The sequence below is a fragment of the Condylura cristata genome, unplaced genomic scaffold (assembly GCF_000260355.1).
Source record: "Condylura cristata isolate star-nosed mole 26May11 unplaced genomic scaffold, ConCri1.0 scaffold00004, whole genome shotgun sequence".
NCBI lineage: Eukaryota > Metazoa > Chordata > Mammalia > Eulipotyphla > Talpidae > Condylura > Condylura cristata.
In genome coordinates this window covers 31281627-31303121 of record NW_004567105.1, presented here as the reverse complement: position 1 = coordinate 31303121, position 21495 = coordinate 31281627, and the positions used below count along the sequence as shown (strand labels likewise).

The 21495-nt window shown below is 32.4% G+C and overlaps 1 protein-coding gene across 3 annotated transcripts in view; it reads left to right on the top strand.

Annotated features, from left to right (window-relative positions):
* Positions 1-21495, top strand: part of CNOT2 (CCR4-NOT transcription complex, subunit 2) — a 98758-nt gene that overhangs the window by 67656 nt on the left and 9607 nt on the right. For all 3 annotated transcript variants that reach the window (XM_004675898.2, XM_012720417.1, XM_004675900.1), the window contains 9 exons: positions 7964-8111; positions 8797-8979; positions 11267-11346; positions 13791-13916; positions 15699-15823; positions 16740-16860; positions 16954-17110; positions 19603-19664; positions 19754-19803. In XM_004675898.2, the coding sequence (XP_004675955.1) occupies positions 7964-8111; positions 8797-8979; positions 11267-11346; positions 13791-13916; positions 15699-15823; positions 16740-16860; positions 16954-17110; positions 19603-19664; positions 19754-19803 (1052 nt within the window). The remainder of the gene's footprint in view (positions 1-7963; positions 8112-8796; positions 8980-11266; positions 11347-13790; positions 13917-15698; positions 15824-16739; positions 16861-16953; positions 17111-19602; positions 19665-19753; positions 19804-21495) is intronic.

Sequence of the window (21495 nt, the reverse complement as noted above, 5' to 3'; positions counted from 1 at the left end):
TCTCTCCATCTTTTGTATGTGGCTTTCTTCATTTGGTATGGAACACAAGTTTGTTAATACAGAATTAGTAAATTATTAATCTGCCTATAGATATTAACAGTTTTCCCCTAGATAGGTGGAAAACCTTTTAAAAACACTTTATTATGTAAAGGTTTTACATTTTATCCATAAATGTTTATACTACTTGTGGAGTTATTAGCTAGCTTATTTCACCTTTCTTTCCCATGGAAATTACCTAATTATTTTAAAGCTACCCTTTACTTTTGTGAAATAACTGCAAAGATTTTATCTTTTTAAAACACAACTTGTCACAACAGAGAGTAGATATAGAATGGAGGGGAAATTGTATTTGAGAAGGTAAGGTTATTTTATGAAGAAGAATGACAATTATTTTACAATATAATTAGCTGTATGGATTTTTAAAATCTGATCTAATTTTTTTTAGCTCCAAATGTGAAATCATATTGGTCTAAAATAAGACATGGAATGGTATTGAATAATTATGTTATTAATACAATAGACATGTATTGACCTCCTAATGTGTAAATGATTGTACTGATTAAGATAATACAAATATAAATAACAAAAATAAATGAGCGAAGCTATTTTCATTAGAAAAAGTATTTTAGAGTATTTACTGGTTTAAAAAGAAATCATATGATAAATATTTCCTTTTGAGTTCAGAGTATTTATGACTATATTCCTGCAGCATTGGTGAACCAGTCCTTTCACATATGGCTCATTCTTTCAATTGGCACTGTAGTATTAGCCTACAGAAAAATTGAACCTTAGAGCAACTGGAACTGAAATATCTCAAGAGTGGGTACAGTATTTCCTTTCCAGGATACAATCTAGAAGCCTACAGATAGTCAAAAAAGACAGATTGGATTCCCAGTTTCTGTGTGTTATAATAGCTCTGAGAGGGTTGGGTAGTTTATTTGGCTGATAAGTAGTTTGAATACTTAGCTTGTCAGAGAGAACAACAGGTGTGATGTGGAATAAGTTAGACTGATAAAACTTGAAGAGCTCACTTTAATAAAGAATGGGGTAAGTAGATTAGCAATAATACTCTTATGGCATCTTTTTAATTGTATATGGAGTTTGAGAAAACTCAAAACTCACTTGCTTCCCAAGTGCATTGACTAAAACACCACAACTGTATTCAAATTGGCAAAGTTCAATAGGAATTTATACCATTAAAATGGAAATGTACCACTGTTCTGTGTTCTTGATGACTTGGACAGGTGAAGGAAAGAGTGCCTGCTTCAAAACTGCGACTCACTGAGGCTAAACAAGGGAAGGAATTCCTCTTGGAATGGATACAGAGCTGCTTAAACCTACATTTTTCCAGGTTTCAGTAGAAATGGTGGGGTTTTCATAAAGGTACCCAGAAAATGCTGGACTGGTGCTTTTTTGTGAGATCACAGGTTCTAGTATAGTATCATTGTCTCCAAATCTGTAGCTTTTCACTTAATGCTTCATCTGTACAAGATGCACCAGGTGAAAACTTGTCTGCCATATATGCATAAGTGTAAAGGTATATTTACAGATGTAAAGCCCCCTCACATCCAGCAGCTGTCTAGTAAGTTGGAATGAACAGGACACCAGGAATTAATTTCTTTTGAATAGTCAGTGCATTGAAATTAAGTGGGTGTAGCTGTAGTTACTTTTGCTACTTACCAACAAAATATAGTACCATGGAAGAGGAAAAGGAAAATATAACTGCTGGGTGCTTCCTTATGTGCCCATTATTTTATAGTAACATAAATAGTTGTCTAGAGTAATCCATTGTTCCTATTTGTATCAGAAATTCTCAAAGGAATTAAGTCTCTGCCTGGTTAAAAAAAAATAATAAGCTTATCTTTCTGGGATTCAGACTCCTTGATGAGAGCAGTATCAGAGCTACATCCTTTCAGCAACCCCTTAGTGTCCTGTTTTAAGAACAACTGTATGAAGACTACTTGTTTGGTAAACTTGAACAAAGGTGGTTAGTTTGGAAGTGATACTTGTGACAGCATAGTCAGTCATATGGCACAATTTGGCAGTGTCAAGAAACCTGTAGGACCATCTTACAAATAAATGCTACTCTCAAGAAGCACACATTGTAGTTAGAGAGGTCAAGATACTTCTCTATGTTATATAGTAATACCCTATACTTCTAGTATATAGGTTAAAGGGTTGATTATTGAAGAGTACAGGCAAACTTTTACACTTTAGAGAGAAAAACATGGTAAGCTCTTGTGGTAAAAGGAATCTTCAAAAAAAGAAGTTGAAATGGAATTCAACAGCTACTGAGAGCCTACCATGCATAGTATATGAAGCTAGATGTTGCAGATATGTTTTAGAGATCACTCACTTTCATGCCATCTTGGTACAGTGTGCATTTTACTGTTGTATTGCTGCACTTGTTTCATTGCCTTTGTATCCTCAGTGTCTGTACATGACAGGCACTCAATAAATGTTTATTGACTATATAAGTAGAATACATGTAGTCTAATAGAATAAGTTATACAAAGCATAGCAGACGTATAGAGTTGTCTATTTATTTCAAAGGCAAGAGTACTTTATATGTCTTGGAGGATTTATCTGAAATTATTTTTGACTTTGGCTTCAAGAGACTACTACAGTATGTTTTTTTTTTTTTTTTAGTAGGGGAAACAACATTCATAGCATGGAATAGATTTTGGGAGTGGTTCAGTTTACAAGGTGAAGGAAACCTCCTACGCTATTGGCTGGTTTCAGCCAAGAATTATAATCTAAAGAATTCTGAAGAGTAATATGTCTCATAATCTTAGATACTTTACAGGTTCAAGAGTGTAGTTATAGCATACAGTAAATCTGTGAACTTGAATTTGAGTAAATGGTTTCAATACCTAACATGAATGAAGATCTATGATATTTGGGATATTTTGGAAATAGAGCCGATATTGTTTGGGAATGTGTAGGACATGAGAGGAAGAGGAAGCAGGGCTTTTTTTTTTTTTTTTTTTTTCTTTTTCCCTTTTAAGGTTTGAAGCATGCGTTACTTTGTGAATAGTTAACCACTAATCTATTATGGAGGAAATTTATTTAGTTAATTGAGTTATTTATAACTCCCTTTATAATGGAGGAAATTTAGGTTGAAGATGCACAGCGTTTATGTAGACAATTCACACAGCTGCTGCATGGCTGGGGTTGCCAATTCTTGGCAAAGTCAGCTAAATATTATATGGGACATTTAGCTGGTTTTTACAGTTCTTGATTTTGAAGCCAGCTAGCTCAATATATGCTTATTATCTCATACCCAGAAGCAAGTCCACTCCTCCTCCATTGACCTCATTCCATACATTTTGCTGTTTGTTTTCCTGGCTGAACTGGTATAACATTTTTACCAACCTGGCTCATCACCACTATTGAATAACTGACTTAAATATCTTTAATTGCTTATTTCATATTCTGTCTCCTCCCGGAAACCTTTTCTGACTTCAGGCCCATTCTGTCTTCATATCTGAGTTAATATATATATATAGTTTGAGTGTGTGCGTGCGCATTGTATCTGTAGAACAAAAGAACAAAGCATTCTAGGTGGGCTGAAGGATATGAGTAAAAGTGCAGAGGCAGATTGGGGGAGGGAGAAAGAAGGTAGATTGTAAGTAAAATATGTAATATGCAAATAGAGTTTTGTATTGGGGTGAGTGAAAAAACTAAAATTAGAAGATTCAGGTACCAAAGATGTCTCAATAAAGGTGGGAATAAATAAAGATAGCAGACTCTTTGGGGCTCTGTCAGAGAATATTTTGAACTAAATTGGAGTTGGATTTAATGCTGTAGAAAGTGGCTTTTACTCCTGACATGGAAACACCTTAGCTCTAGGAACACCTTGAAAGCAAAATCTCATTGCTCATGAATTACTCAAATACAGAGTAAGTCATAATTCTGAATATGGGGCCCAAATAATTAAAATTCCCCAAGTGATACAAAAGTTAGCAACCACTAAGAAAGTGATTGATTGAAAAAAGGAATAGAAATAGAAGTCAAGAAATTGGATTATTATTTTTATTTTTCAGTAATTGCTATTTAATGCCTGATGTTAAGTCTTCAGCTATAATTTAATTCTATGATCTTCCATCAGTAACTTAGTTGGATGATCTCTGGAGGATTTTGTATTTCCAAAATCTTTTGATTGTAGTAAAGGAAATTGCGTAGTGAAATAATGTTACAGGGAAGATTAACCAGCAAGTACAGGACAGATTGGAGGTAAGATGATTTATTCTTTGTTGTTGTGGGCAGGATAGTGAATTCCTTGGGAATTAAAAGGGGAGATACTTTGAACACCTCTGCATCAGTTAAATATTTTATCTCCTATCCTTAGCAAAAGATTTAGGAGATTTAATTATGACTATTCAGTAATTTGGTTGTTGTGATTAAGTTTTTCTTACATTTTTATTATTTACTGAAAGATTAAATAAAGGGTGGCATATTTTTGTCAAGGGTGTTTAAAGAATTGCTATTTATCAGTTGTGAGATGGAAATAATTCATTGAAGCATTTCTTGCATCATATTCTTTGAGTTTTCTGAAAAATTATTTATAAAATCCCAACTCCTTCTTAATACTTTGCCAAATAAGTGATACAGATCTACTTAGAGTACCTTCTCCATATATTTCTCCCAATAGTTTGTTACTCTGTATTATCAATTAGTTGAAGTGAAAGAAAAGTTTGACTCATAATTGTAGCCATTTAAAACTGCTTTTAAACTGTATTTTGTTCATTCTTTTATTCCTTGTCTATGAAAGGGGATAATAAGATTTCTATAAGGGGAAAGAATATGAAGTAGCATATTGCTTAACACATCTGATTCGTTAGGTGCTTGATAAATTTTAATTCGATTGGCTTCCAAGTTACCTATCCATACACAAGCTCATGCAAATATATTTGCATTCATGTTTATTTTTTACCTGTTGTAGTTATTTTGTGGCAAAAAAAAAAAAACTATAAACTGCTTTCCTCCTTTTGTTTTACATGTCTTTTGGATATTACATATTGGAGATGTTTTCTTGTGATTGTTTCTAATTATACTAATAGAAAAATATTTTTTTCTTCTCCTGATCCTACCCATTTGTACTAGTTTTGATTAACTCAAATTTAATGATTCCATTGTATTTGGTTTCCAAAAAAATAAATCTCCATATGTTCCTATTCAGTAACAGTCGTTATGTTCTAAAGGAATTAGTTTTTAAATTACATTCAAAGGCAACTTGAATTTTTAATTTACATTTAAGGTAACTTGGTTGTTGTTAAGTATTCCTATATTGATTATTACTTTGAAATTCGTGTAGTGCTTTCTACTCTGTTTTTCAATACCTATTGTTTCAACAAAGTACAAATAAAATCTTTTGAATTTATTAGGTGCTTTTATGAAATAGTGTTGAGGAAAAATAAATATAAAATCTTTGTTCTTCATTCTATTTTCCTCTACTTTCAGCACTGTAGATTAATTCAAAAATGCCAGTCCCTAATTTGACTATATAAATAACCTTCACTGTTCTTGTTTCCTTCTCCAAAATATTTTGTGCTGGTGTTCAGAGAATCTCCAGTCTCTAAAGTATTTCTGAAATCATAATTTTTTGTAATGTAGCATAGTATTACGTGTTTTTTAATGTATATTTTGTGTGTGTGTTTATGAAGTAAATCCATTGCAGTAGTCTTATATGGGTTATTAGAAAAGAGCCAGAAGTGCAGGCTTCTTGGAAAGCATGTTTTCTATAATGGTAAAGACGTAGTAAAGGAAAGGAAAAATTGATACAGAATAATGAAAACTTTACAGTTTGAAGAAAGAGAAAGAAAACATGGGAGAGAACAAGAGATGGAGGTTTAAGGAAAGTCTAGAGAAAAGTAAACATCTTCAAAAGAGGGAAAATAAAGAGTTGTTAATATAATTCAGTACGCACCCACAAGGGTGCTAATTGTTATGTTGGAGTCCTGTCATGCTACTGTTAAAAACACTAAGGAGTAAAGAGATCTAGGATAGTCTTGGTTCTTTATATTACCTTGGAAAAATCAGTTAACTTAGCTGAGACTTAGATCTTTATCTGTAAAATGCAAACATTGAATTAGGTGATCTTTAAGATTCCCTTTCAACTCTAAAATTGTGGAGTATTTCTTGGTGGTCAGTAACTGAGAAACACGTTTTAGTAGGGAAATTTGTAGTTATAGCTGATTTTAGAACAGCATGTTTTAGGAGAAGGTGTAAGCTCCCTGAGGCTAGGATCCTTTTTCTTTTTTCCAGCAGCTAGCACAGTGCTGTACAACATAGTAAGCACTCAGTAAGTATTTGTTGAATGAAAATTGTTAAAAGTATCGCTTTGGTCATTTATTAGGAGAGCATCTAGATGGCCTATAGAAAAAGAGAGAAGGAAAAACCTGGTTTCTTCTGAAGAAAATCGTAAATACAGGTTCATAGTGTAATCTCTTGTTGTTTTTTATTTTGTCCCAGATTCAATTAAAGTGGCCACAGCTAAGGAGCAAGCTCATGGTCACAATACTGGTAATAACTACATAGGCATTAATGTTGTGTCAAAATATGACAACATATAGTCTGTTACCAGTTCCCTTCATGTGGCTTAAAAAAAAGCAAAACCAAGCTCAGATCCTTATGAAAAGGAAGAGTACATTTGGAATATAGTAGCTATCTGTATTCAACCAGGTTCCTTGGCCTTACTCAGTTGAGAAGAAAATTTAGACTACAAGCTAAATAGTTAGCATGGTGGATTGTAGTAGTACTTCAGTAAGCTCAGTAAACTTACTGTTATCTCTAGGACTGAAGGCATTATTACATGGACATGACATAAGGTAAATTTTGCAAAGCTATATTAAGAGTACTACAGTGGTTTGGAACTTACAGTTTCAAAATCTTCAGGTGTTTGCAATTCTTGGATCCAAAATTGGACCCAAAAGTGGGGAAATGTCACCTTAAATCCTAGCACACAAGTCATCAACTTACTCATTAGGTCTCCATGTTTTCGCTTTTATTTAATCTCTAATTCAGAGTAAGTTTTGTTGACTGGTATGCCATTCTACAGCAGAGGATAAACAAAGTGCTAGAAGTTGTTGGTTAGAAAATTAAAGGCATAGAAACATTCATAATCAGATAGAATGATAGTATAAGCGGCAACTGAACATCCTATGAGGAATTTAAAAGGCAGGAAAAGAACACTAGCTATCAATAACAATTATTCTGGATCATTTGAAAAATAATAGTTTATTGTTTCATAATATAGTTGTCATTAATTTAAAAAGTAGAAAGCATGTCATGAATTTTTTAAATAAATTAATCCCAAGAGGTTAATTTTTTTTTAATTGCTTTGTGTCGGAATGGTAGCTCTCAGTAGTCTTAAAAATTACACCAAATGAAACACAGCCATCCATTTATGTGACCCCAGGAGCACAAGACAAATAAAGGGTCCTTGTACTTTGAAATCCTTTTAAATATTTGAAATTTTTGTCTTATAGATCTGCTTCAGTTTGAGTTTTTAATATTTGCTGACATTTTATGTTACTTAAAAATATTTTTTCATAACTGTTTAAAAAGATCATATAAAAATTATAGTTACTTCAGTAAAACAGGGTTAAATGTATACCTCAGTTAAGATTTAAAACATAAAAAACACAAGATCATAAATTTGCATATTATTTATACAATGATTTTATTGAAATCATTAATTTTTTACAACCATTGACAGTTTGTTGTAAAACAGAAATATGAAAATTGAAATAGGGTAGTATTCAAAATAAATTTCAGACTAGTGTATGTTTTTGTTAAAATCAGTGTTCCCTTTGAAATGAATTGAAAATATCTCTAAAATTTTTATACTATATTACAAATTAAGTCATTTAAAGCTGTTTTAAATTGCCAGTTCCAGAAGATGGATAACAATTTCATTCCTGATGGCAATGAATTTCCTTCTTCTGAATTTTTTTAATAGGTGCACTAGGCCTTCCAATGAGGGGGATGAGCAACAATACCCCTCAGTTAAATCGCAGCTTATCACAAGGCACTCAGTTACCGAGCCACGTCACGCCAACAACAGGGGTACCAACAATGTCACTTCACACGCCTCCATCTCCAAGCAGGTATTTATTGATGGACCAGAATATTTTTCAAAATGTATCGTTGTAGAATAAGCATACTTTCTAGTTTTTCAATAAGGGAATTTGATTTTTCTGGTTCAGTGCCTTTCACTGAGGAAAAGAAAGTTGATGCCCTATGCTTATTTCATTGCAAATTGATAAGTATAGTGTAAGATGTGTTTATCCTGCAGCTAGAACTGGTTGTCAACTGGGTGGATATGAAGGGTTAATTGCCACCTGGGGATCTCTTTGGAAGCCTGCTCTTTCCTCAAGGGAGGATGTGCAGTGTAAAATTGCTCCTCAGATACTTGTCATCATTGCTCCCTTAACCACACATCATTGCATCAGCAGAGTAAAATAAAACAGTTATATAAATGACATATATTAGTAGGAAAAATGACATACATTTGGAATGACAATATAAGTACAGAATTTGTATTTTTCACCCAGTCACATTATTTCTCAACTTAGATACCACCTTTATATTAGTTTCACTATAATTTGTCCTTTCTTGTTGATCTAATTTTTCTTTTCAAAGAACTAGAATGACCAAAGAAGTAAATAAATAACAGTACAATTTGAAAGTATACTTGAGTAGTTTCTAAGTTTAGACTAATTAATTATTTATATAGAATTTTAATGAGTGATTGTAGAGAGCTTATTTAGTATAATGGACTTCTCTTTCCAGGGGTATTTTGCCTATGAATCCTAGGAATATGATGAACCACTCCCAGGTTGGTCAGGGCATTGGAATTCCTAGCAGGACAAATAGCATGAGCAGTTCAGGGTTAGGTAGCCCCAACAGAAGCTCGCCAAGCATAATATGTATGCCAAAGCAACAGCCTTCTCGACAGCCTTTTACTGTGAACAGGTAAGATGCAATTTGATACTGTGTATAATTGTCTTTGGGGGTATTTTAAAGTTTACTTTTTCCTATTCAGCACTCTGTCTCTTGAGTCTTGACTTCTTCTGTTTCCTAAGTGTGTTCATCATATACTTATGACCAAAGATTCTCTTTCTGTTTCACATCACAACTTGACCATTCCTAAAGATAAGTTTTTTGGAAAACCATTTCAATTTTCAAAAGCATATTAAACCTTTTTCATTGTTGTTAGAAAAGGATTGTTGGCATGATGCCATCAGGCAGAATTTTGTTAGTATGGCCTTTTAAGTAAGGTTGGTCATCTGTGTGGTAAGATTTCCAGAGTTATTAGGATTGGAGACATGCTTGATTTTTACCACCTTACTTCAATTATCTTATGGTTAAGTATACCTTTTCAGCCAAAACTTAGTTTGTGTTTTAGAGATTTGATGACTAAAATCCAAATATATCAAAATATATCTACAGTGTTTGAAGAATGTTACATCCTAGGATTTAAGACAAAATAAACTGTTGTGCTTTTTCACTCCTTTGTGCTCCATTGCATATACTACTGTGTAAATATTAACAATATGAAGATCAGTTATCCACTTTTTTTTAGAATTTTTAAGCATATCAGTTATGTTATGAGATTAATCTACAATATAAGGCTTTCTTATTAAAGTACTGAGTTTGTTTGCCAGTTTATTTTCTAATAGGGAGCTTTGGGGAAAGAAAGGGGCCTTGATCTAGTTACTGTCATATCTGATAAATTACTTTCTTCCATATAATACTTATAAGATCTGATTAAAATAGGCTGTCTGGACATTTCCTATTTAATCTTCATCCCATAAGCTCCAGCTGTTACATCTATTTAGACTGATGAGCATACCTTTTATAATTTTACTGCTTTTTAAGTTTTTTTTAAATGTTATTGTTTGTAAAGGGTCACCAAATTTTTCATCTCCTTGATAACTTCCTAATCATATAATAGTTCTTGGGCTTTTATCTCAATTTTTTTGTGCATTCTTTTAGTATTGTTCATTGAATGTATGTTTAAAATTGTGCCTTCCCATATTTTTCACATTTCAGTTGTTTCTGAAAAATACTTTGCTCATAAATTGTCCATGAAATAGAGGTTTCTAAATTCCTGCTTTTAACTATTAACAAGTTGTATTTATTATAAAATGTTTTCATATCTTAGCACTTAATGTTTGAGGGTATATTTATATCTTCAGCACTTCCAGTATGCTATTAATAAGCAAAAGTTTCAGTTGACTTTCCTATTCTTTATAGTATTACGGTTTCACCAGCTACATATTTTATGAAAATATTGTTTGACCATAACTAGTTAGCAGATCTAGACAAAAACCCTATATTCCGTTTTATCCTATTCATAAAACTGATACACATACTTTTATCAAATTATTTGATGTTAAAGATGTACACTTTATTTATAGAGTTGATATTGACAATTCTCTTTGTTTTTCTTAATTCTGGTCTTTTTTTAAGTTCAGTCTTAGTATCCTCTCCTACACCTGTTTAGGTGTTTGCAGCAAAAAAGGGGGGAGGCATTTGTGACTGCTCAGTACCAGTTGTGCATTAAGTTAATCTAGGGCACTGAAGGGAGTTTTATTTGTTTTTTTTTTATCTAGAGTATGTTTTGGAATGCTTAATTGATTTAATTCAGCATCATTTAAAGAAAACGCACCATTTAATTCAGCTCAACTAAATATTAAGGGTCTGTTGTATCCTCCTGACATTAAAGGTAGAGGATGCAAAGATAACTGTGACATGGATTTCATCCATAAAGAGTTTATATTCTAGTTGGGTTAGTCAGAGTCTGTATAAAAGATCACTTTATGAAAAGTAATAATTGCACAGTCCATCATTAGTAAAGGCAGAACAAATATTTAAGACTAGCCTTTCACTAAACTGTGTTTTTAAGGTTAATTACTTCTTCCAGTATATTCAGTAGTAAATTGACTCTCTAAGTACACAGAGGTACCCTTAATCTGTTTTCTTCAAGGCGTATATATATATATATATATATACATTCTTTGATTTTATTTTATTTTTTTATTAAATCTGTTTAAGATGTTTTGGTTCTCAGTTGCTCGTGGAAGGACTTTAAGGAAGTTTTTTTTTTTTTAAATAAAAATTAAGATTAAACTTAAAATTAGTACTTGTTTTTAAACAGTGTTTTGTATGAGAAGATCAAAAGTGTACACTTTTGTTTTTCTTCATCTGTAAGTTAGTGTTCTTACTGTATATCTAAAATTATTTTCTATGTACCCAGTATGTCTGGATTTGGAATGAACAGGAATCAGGCATTTGGAATGAATAACTCCTTATCAAGTAACATTTTTAATGGAACAGGTAAGCTTATTCCGGAGCTAGCACCCTATTAAAAATACAGTAGAGCTTTAAAATATAAAGCAGTTCAACCTACTGGTCTTAAAGTACAGAATTTTTTATGTTAAATGGTAGAGTTTGATTTAGTGAAAATTTGACAGGAGTAGGACTAATTTGGTGGATAGCTGAAAGATACTTGAATTATTTTTTCATCTGGTGAGGTAATGGCATGATGTTAAAACATCAAGATTATTCCCTTTAATATGTACAGGGAGCCTAAATATTACCTTAGTCTGTATTTATGCCTCAATCTTTTTGCTTCAAGAACTTTTCCTACCATCAGTCTTTTCCTTGAGAACTACAGTCTAAACTAGGTTGGGTGGTATGACATTCTAACTAAAAAGACCAGATTGTAAGGAATCTTTAAATTTATGGAATACTCCCCATTTTTTCTCACTAATTTTAAACTGATTTTGGCCTTAACCTGTACAAATTTTTCATCCAAATTTATGTGTAAAATTTAATTTTTTAGTTACATGGACAACTAATTCTGATGGCCACAGTATAGAGTTCTTGCCATCTGTTGATTTATTTCTTTCTTCAACTGCTCGGGCAGAAGAGGACAGGAAGCTTTGTTCTATTCTGCTTCTCTCCAGACCCTTTTTGAAAAAGGAAATGAATGATTTTTGACCATAGGAACAAAAATAAGATTGTTGAAAAATATAGAGGAAATGGAAAAACAAATAGCAATATGAAACATACGTAGAAGCAAAAGAGAAGATTTAAAATGAAATGTGATCTTGTGGCTCTGGGCTTTTAAATTTTAAATGTTAATATGTTATTTTGTAGTATAGAGTGGTAAATGAGACTAAAATTCTAAATTTCGCCTTTGAAAATTACAGGTTTGTGATCAGTAAATTAAAATAATCTGAGTACTCCATTGTTTATACAAAACACATTTTTTCATGTTTTATTTCTGAAATATGGCTGAATATCACAATTGGCAAGTTGTTTTCCTAAATGGGACATAAAATAACAGTGAGTCTGACAGTGAGTGCCAGCTTATATTTTGATTTATGGTTTACCCGTAAATTCAGAATTATTTTTACAATTCATTTTTAACTAAGTATATTTTATACTAGGAAAATTAGTTTCTAAGTTTCTTCCTAAAAAATAGAAATGTAGAGATTTTTTAACTTTCAGGGAAAATATATTCTCAAATATTATATGATAATTTAAAATTCCATCTTAGAGGTCCTGAACATGTATTTTAATATATATATATATTCAGTTTATAGTTTTAATCAAATAATTTGAGATTACTTTGTAAATTAAACCACTAAATTGTTAATTTATATTGTATGTCTTGTTTATATAATAGTTTAATTTAAAATTCTTAAACTGATATGTTTAAGCAATGAGTATAAGTGATTTTCTTTTACAGTTGTCACCTGACATGAAATGTTAATATAGTGTGTGTTGTTTTCTGTCAACATATTAATAAGATAAATTTCTTCTAAGAATCTTCCAGTAGTTAAACTTCAGACAAGTGAAAATTTAATTGTAATTGTAAAAAAATAGGCAAAATAAACTGACGGTGATTATAAAATACTAGATAAAACAAAGATTAAAGAAAAATTAGTGTAGGCTAACACTAAAGTAGAAAATGAAGTTCTTCAAAATTTAAGAATTCAAGTTGCAAGAATAGTAAAAGTTAAAAAGAAATCAATAGGATGATTAAAAATAGGCAAAGTTAAAAACAAGGTTTTTAAAAACCAGGAAGCAAGTCTACCTTTCAAATTTAAAATAAAAACGTATTTAATAAATATTTATTGAGCGCCTACTATGTAATAGGAATTTAAACTTTAAGGCTTTGAATCATATTTCCATACTTCCTAACCATTTACCAGATATGGAAACTATATATACCCTATCCATTCTGTCCTACTTACACCCCCCAATTACAAAACACGGAAAGAAATATACAGTGCATGCATGCGAGTGTACATATTTTTATGTGGGGCTAATACACCACAGGACAGCAGTTTTTAGGGCGTCTGCTTCTGCCTGTTCCTCAGATACATAACAAAAACTCCAGGCATTCCATACAGAATTTGTGCTTTGATACTTGGAAAAGAGCAGTTACATTACAGCAATCTCCCTCTTGTTAACTAACAGTTATAACTTTAAATTATCATCTTTTATAGGGGATATAAGAAACCATCTCATTCCAATAAGACTGTAGTCTTTAGGATTTTGGATTTTTATATTGGTTACATAATGCTTTGCTGAACTATTCATAAAATTCTTTCATATGAAATAAATCCACAAGTATTGAGTACCTACACATATCTACTACTGTGCTTTGCATTATGAACTGTCATTTCAACTTATATCATGATTGGTCTTGTGTGATCGCTTTAAAATGTTTGTACAGTCAGTAATTGGTATGCTTTCTTATTACTTAGATGGAAGTGAAAATGTGACAGGATTGGACCTTTCAGATTTTCCAGCATTAGCAGACCGAAACAGAAGGGAAGGAAGTGGTAACCCAACTCCGTTAATAAACCCCTTGGCTGGAAGAGCTCCTTACGGTAATTAAGCTTTTTAATGATGACTGTCAGAAACTTAACCATTTCCAGACATAACATAATGCATGTGTGTGCATTCATATGTGTGTGTGTTTTAAGATCAGTATAATTTTGTGAGTTAATATATACAAAGTGTTGTTTTTTTCCTCCCAGAATGTCATGATAGCAAAATTAAATGAGAAATCTGACTTTGTATGGAAACCTCAAAAGGAGATCTTCCTTGGTATGCAGAAGTTACTTTTCCTGGTATCTCTGCTATAATATACATCAAGAGGTTATTTTGTGTTCTCCCAGTTCTCTTCTCAATTTATCACACATTTCTTTAAAAAAGTACATTCTAGGGATTAATAATGACTGACTGTATATTAAAGGTTTTTTATTTTTAAAAGCTAATTTTGAACTTCCATACTGACATTTTTTGAATTGGATAATAATTCCTTATGAATGGGTGATTGTCCTGTGTATTATGGAAGGTTCAGCAACATCCCATGTTTGACAGGCTTCTGCCTGGTAGAGGTCAGTAGTACTCACTGTCCTGTTTCCCTACTCTCATTGTGACAACCACAAATGATTGTAAACACTGGCTTGTGAGAGGAAAATAAATTGCCTTGTGTTGGGAACCACTGCTTGTGAGTCATGCATAGTTTCTGAAGACTTTTGGTTACCGTTAATACTTAACTATCTTCAAAATTAAGGCATTGGGGGGGAGCATGAAATGCAGGCATGCAGTAACATTTAGAAATGAAAATTATGTAACAGCAATGTAACCAAGCAATACTTTATTTTTTATCCTTTGCACTTAGTTGTTTCCAGTTAAGAAAATTTGATAGAGACCACTAGTAGCAACAGTGCACATAGAATAATCAGCTCACTCCTTTTCTAAAACAACTTTTTCCCATTTTCAGCCAAGAAGAATTTTTCATACCTTTCAGAGTATGAATGCAAATATTAATATATGAAAAGGGGAAAAATTATTATTCATATACTGAAGTTTCCAAATCAGTCTTCCAATAAAAACCAAAAAATGATCTGCCCTGGAAGTTGAGTACCTAGCTACTTGATTCTCAGTTCAGACTCTAATGTTGTTAACCTTTCCTCATAGGTCCATTTTTTCATCCCTTTAATCATTCCCGTTGCTCTCCTTGGACCATCTCTAGTTTCTCCATATCGTTCTTGAATTGTGGAGCCCCAAACTGGATATTGTTCTCCAATAAGGGCCTGACTAATGCCAAGTATAGTGGGAGGATTACTTCCCAGTTCTTGCATGTTTTACATCTAATACATGGAGTCCAAGAAAATCAGAAATAATACGGAGTTGTTTTATAATTGATTGCAATTTGCTCACTCTGTAAGTCACTTTCAAGTAGAATACTGACATGTTCTTTTACAATTTATTTTGTTCATTTGTATTTGACAATTAACTGGTATATATATTAGCTAGTCAAATTTAAATAAATCAAGTTTTAAACCAAAAATGTTAATTTGAAATCAAGTTTTAAGCCAAAAATGTTAATGTGAAATTATACTTTAAAACATCTATGTATGGCATTACATTATAATTGTAGGATACCACTTATTGCCCTTGTGTTATTTTGTGTATCGAGTTATTAATCAGCATATAAAAATTTAGTTTTTCATAGTATCCTGAAACTAATTTTTTAAGTGTGTTTTCATAGTGTTATAAAAAAGACCTTTTGGTATCTTGTGAGAAAGTTAACTTTTTATAGTTGTAGCAAAATATCATAAATATCAATTACAATTCTCTGGATTATTTTCATTACATAGTTGGAATGGTAACAAAACCAGCAAATGAGCAATCCCAGGACTTCTCAATACACAACGAAGATTTTCCAGCATTACCTGGTTCCAGTTATAAAGATCCAACATCAAGTAATGATGACAGTAAATCTGTAAGTAACTGAACATTATATCTCTGAGTGATACAGTTTTTCCCTTCAGATTTCTCTTGTATTAACAGTTTTATAGACTTATTAAGGATTTACTAAATACTATTAGAAAGTTGTTTATCTTGAATATCTGTAATTAACTTCTGAAGAATGTGGAAAACCTTTATAACGTAGAAGATAGCCTATTTTTTTCCTATTTCATATAGGTTTGCAAATTTCTGTTGAACTTCTCAGAGATAATTTAGACTTTTATTGTAGTCCCTGTCAGCTGGATCCCATGAAGTTTGATATTATAGCCTTCTAAGGAGCTGTGTTTTTCTTGAGTAAGTTTTCTCCTTGAAGAATCTTTATACACATTTTTACCCCTGTGTTGATTCAGCCAACTCAGCTTCCTCTTTCTGCCTGAACAAATGTATTTATTTCTTCCACATTTAACTGAAAGTAATTTTTTTGGTGTGTGTTGAGATTTTTGGATATTATTAAAATAATTGATAAAGGAGGTTTTTGGGTAAGAATTACATTTGAATTTTAAAAGTTCATATATTCTCACTGACTTGGAGGAGGTATGGAGCTGTTTTAGGTAATGTACTGAATATATTTTCTCCTTTAAATAAAAATACTGAGAGATGGCCAGACTTTCAGTGTAGCCCTAAGAAAGATATTTTTTTACTGAAGACCAAGATAGATAAAAGTGTATTCCACGTTTTTCTTGTCCTTTAAATATTCAAATGTGGGTGATACAGGATTTCATTGTATGCCATAAGCGTGTTATGGAAACCAAAATATAATGTAGAACTTAAACAGGTAATGATTTATTATCAATTTAAATAAAATAATGAATTACAAGGTACTAATATGTGAACTTGAATATTTTACACTTAACAAGTATTTATGTCATATTTAATCTTTTTCATGTTAGAATTTGAATACATCTGGCAAGACAACTTCAAGTACAGATGGACCCAAATTCCCTGGAGATAAAAGTTCAACAACACAAAATAATAACCAGCAGAAGAAAGGGATCCAGGTGTTACCTGATGGTGGGACTCTATGAATATGTTGTAAAAGATGTTATAGAATGTATTTTCTTTACTTTTTCTGCAAAGATAAAAATGACTTTGTCCTTTATCCAGGTCGGGTTACTAACATTCCTCAAGGGATGGTGACGGACCAATTTGGGATGATTGGCCTGTTAACATTTATCAGGGCAGCAGAGACAGATCCAGGAATGGTACATCTTGCATTAGGAAGTGATTTAACAACATTAGGCCTCAATCTGAATTCTCCTGAGTAAGTATTTTTCTTTCCTTCCAAATGTATATGTAATACCTACCAGTTTTTAATTTCATATTTTCAAATTGTGTCACCATTCACTGTTACTGTTTTCTATTGATTCTTTTAATCATTTCTCATGTTTCCTCTTGTAATTTGGTAGTTATAATACATGTATGATCCTTCCAAAATCCTGAAATTTTGGCATCTTTCTATATAATTCAGCTCCTCTCTTTCTTTAGTCATCCCTTTCACCTTACCTTTACTAGTTACTGTAGTTCTGAAATTTAAAATCTGTTCTTCATGTCACTTCTCACTTCCCTTTCCCCCCATAACTCTAGCTCTTGTAATTATATGAGGCCTTTAGTTCATTGATTCTTCAAACCTTTTCACTGTTCCTCAGCCTCATCACTGTTCCAGTGATGAATTCACTTCCTTCTTATCCAGTTAAATCATAATTTTTCATTTACATATGTCCTTGACTGTTCTGTCCCTCTCTTGTTTTTTCATTCTTGCTTGACAACCATAACCCTAGTTAATATCTGCCTATTTCACTCTTGACCTATGCTACTGAGGCTGGTTAGAGAAAAACATTTTCACTGCCTGATCTCATCTTTTATTCATGGCCAGGAACCTCAAATATGTGCCCTTAATTCTCCCCAGTATCTGGTATGCCTACTCTATTCATTCTTTTGCCCTCCTATGCATTTGCCTCTTCAAACCTCTTCTACTTCCTTTTTCTGTCCTTATTCTCAAATGGTGATGTTCTTTATTTGTACTTTGCTAAGAAAGATGGCTATAAATCAAAAGAGAATGTCAGTGTACTTCTGCCATCAGTTGTGTAGCTACTTGCTACCATCTGAACCCACCCACCATTTTCTTTCTTACACCCTGTTACCATAGTTAATTGCATACTTTCTGTTTAACAACTCCTTGTGAAAACTTAAGGATGTGGTTCTTTGCAAGATGTTTACACTTTGTTAGATCAGCATACAAATAGCCATTACTTCTTCCATATTAACAAATACCTTCTATTGATTCAATTTCTGAGTTACTGCCATCATGACCCCTTCCCATTTCTTTATTCTCCTTTGAATCAAAACTTCCCAAAAAGGACCATGTTGGTATCCAGTTTGCCTTTTCCCATTCTCTGTTAAAATTTTGGTTCAGAGGCCCTCCCTGGTGGCGCAGTGGGTTAAAGCACTGCACTGAGAAGCTAAAGCCACTTCCGCATGAGTTCGATTCCCGCCTGCCCTGGAGGTGACCACATGGCGTGGCAGACCTCTCCTGACCCGCCTGCTCCTCCCCTCAGCAGTGTACTTCGTCGATCTGCCTGTTCTGCTCCCCACTCTGTCTCTGGTGAGGCCTCTTGCCGCCCCTGAGCCTCTGGCCTGTATCCCATTTCTGTGTGTACAAATAAATAAATCTTAAAAAAAAAAATTGGTTCAGAAATTGCCACCTACCCATTACCCTCTACTAACACTTCTCATCAAGCTCACTGAATAATCTCAGTTGTTAAAGCCACTGTTCACTTCTAGGAACTCGTAGAGGAGCTTTTTACATAGCTGAATCATTGTTTTCTTGCTTCTTAATACTTTAAATCTGTGGCCAACCTGGTTTGAATCACCCCTCTTCTCCTGGATCATTTCATTTAAGCATTTACAATCTCCTCTTTGTGTATAGCACAAAGAGTTTTGAATAAACTCATCTTCAGCTCAATACCCAGTAAGGATAGGAGGCTTGATATGATTAAATACCCCAAAATCTTTACAGACCTGTTTGCAGATCTTACATGATCTGTATATCTACACTTAACCTCTCCTCAATAGTTTGTTCCAACTTTACAAGCCTACTTGCTATACCTCAGACGTATTGGTTCTGTTCCTGCCTTACTTTTTGCAGCAGTTCCCTCAATTTAAAATAATCTCCTGAGAAATAGTTGATATCCCTCACATTGTTCACATCCCACTTCTTCAATGAGAAATAATTTTCTACCTACTGTTTAATTATTCAGCCATCTTCATCTTCACCTACGCTTTCACTAACATAGAATTTTTGTTTTTATATGTGTGTGTATATATTGTCTGCCTCCTTCCAATCTACTTTTTTTCAACCAGAAAGTAAGTTTCATGTTGTCAGCGATCTTTTCTTTGTTCCCTGACGTACCACATAAGCTACAAATGTGACACACTTAAAATGGGCACTTATTAAATACTTGTTGAATTTGAACTTTTGCTTTTAACTGCTGATTTTTTTCTCACCATATAAATGGGAATATAGGTTTATGTGGGGACATGAATTTAAAGTATATTCTGATTTGAAATAGTATATATTTAACCTTGTTTTAGTTTCCTGCTGTGTAAGTCATATACAAAAAAGGAAATTAGAAGTAAATATGCTCAATTTATATTTGAAATAGCTGGGTTTATTTTTTTCCTGATTTCTGAAAATAAAATTGGAAATCACTTTTCTACTTTGGACTTCTGAGTATTTTTTTTCCCCTTATTCAGAAATCTCTACCCCAAATTCGCATCGCCCTGGGCATCTTCACCTTGTCGACCTCAAGATATAGGTAGGATAATCTATTTGTGTTTATACCTTTTTAAAAGACATTTGTAACCGAGAATCAGTTAATAAGGCTTTTTTCATTTTATTATCCAGACTTCCATGTTCCATCTGAATACTTAACGAACATTCACATTAGGGATAAGGTGAGTGTAGTTTTATTATTCTACTAAGTCAATATGACTTTATTTTTCAGGCATTGTTTTTCAGTTAGACAGTTAATATTTTTGAAATAATAATCAGTGGTTTTGATAATGCTTTCATATGTCCATTGAGCTAGATGTAACAACTTTACTTCTACTTTTGTTAGTAATTATAACATTTTGATGATGTCCTGAGTTATATTTTTAATTTTTCAAAACAACCAATGTTAAGATTAAAAGAATATTTCTTACAGATATTGATGAAAGGGTCCAACTATAGCTACAGTTGATGGGACTAATAAACTAATAACTTGGATAATTTGATATATTTATTTTTGATACTCATTTTATGCCCTTACCAATTGGAAAGATTTTTATTTATAAATTTTAGAGTGTTTTTAATGGAAATAGATACATATTTTAAAAGCTAAGTCCTTTAGCTTTTTTTTTTTCCATTTTTTGAATTACCTAATTTTCTAGTTATAAAGTAACTGTTAATGCATAGTAGCTTTAATCTGCTTTCTTTTTAATCTAAGAAATAAAATAGTAAATGCTTTTTAGCTTTAGGGAAAGAAGTAAGAAGTATCTACATTTTGTTCTTTTGACCAAAAGGTTAGAATATAGTACAAAATACTAATGTTAATACATGTATTTATAAATGTATGTGATATTTTAAGTATGTATATATAGAAATAATAGTGTTCTGCTTCTGTACCATACAGTTTTGTAATCAAATGGATGTTGATGTTGTAAACAGACAAAAAGATACACTTCTCAATATATCTTTTAATGCTTGAGTAGATGGAAGACAAGAAGTATGAGACAGAGAGGGTTAGTTTTTTTGTTTATAATTGTGTGATTTGTTGCCACCTCCACTACAGAACTCTTTTGTTCCTATTACCTAAGTATTTTAGAACCTACTTTTTTTATGGCAATTTAAGCTTTGCCATTTTAGGAGAATTTGTTAAAATTGGAACTGTTGCCTTGAACAGGGATAATATGATGAAGGAAGGGGAAAATTACAGAGAATGTGTAACAGTCAAATAAACATTGTGAATACAGGATTAGGTGGAGATGAAAGTGTTTTTGCATTTTGTTTCGTTTTTAATAAAGGTTTAGCTTAGTATGAGAATCTGTGACTATTGAACTCAAGCTTTGTAGTTTGGTGGGTAGTTATGTTTCTGCTTTGTGGAAGATAGCTTGAATAGTCTTCTTTCAGGCATCCATTTAAACAAAATGGAAGAGTTGTCCCTTTATGATTTTTGTATTTAGCATCTGATTTGTTAAAAGGCATAATGAACTAATTCATGAATCATTGTCAGATGTAGATTCAGTGAACATGTCTTATAAATCTGTGTGTCAGTCACTATGCTAAGATACATTCAGAAACAGTAATTTATTGTACTTAGCAATCCTTATAGATTTCACTATACACCTTTTCTAATTAAAGTTCAGGGACATTATCATGATGATGGCCACTTTAGTAAATAATAACCTACTTATAGAATATAGAATCCCTCACCTCTGAGCAGAGGATTCCACTATGAAATACCACAATGGGTATTAATATTTATCTCTAAAGTAAGACAGCTAGCATTTGTCTTGCTTAGTTTTTATTTAGCTTTCTTTTCCTTTTAGCATGTAAGTGTATTAGAAATAATTATCTACTGATTTTAGAAGTACCTATGTAATCAT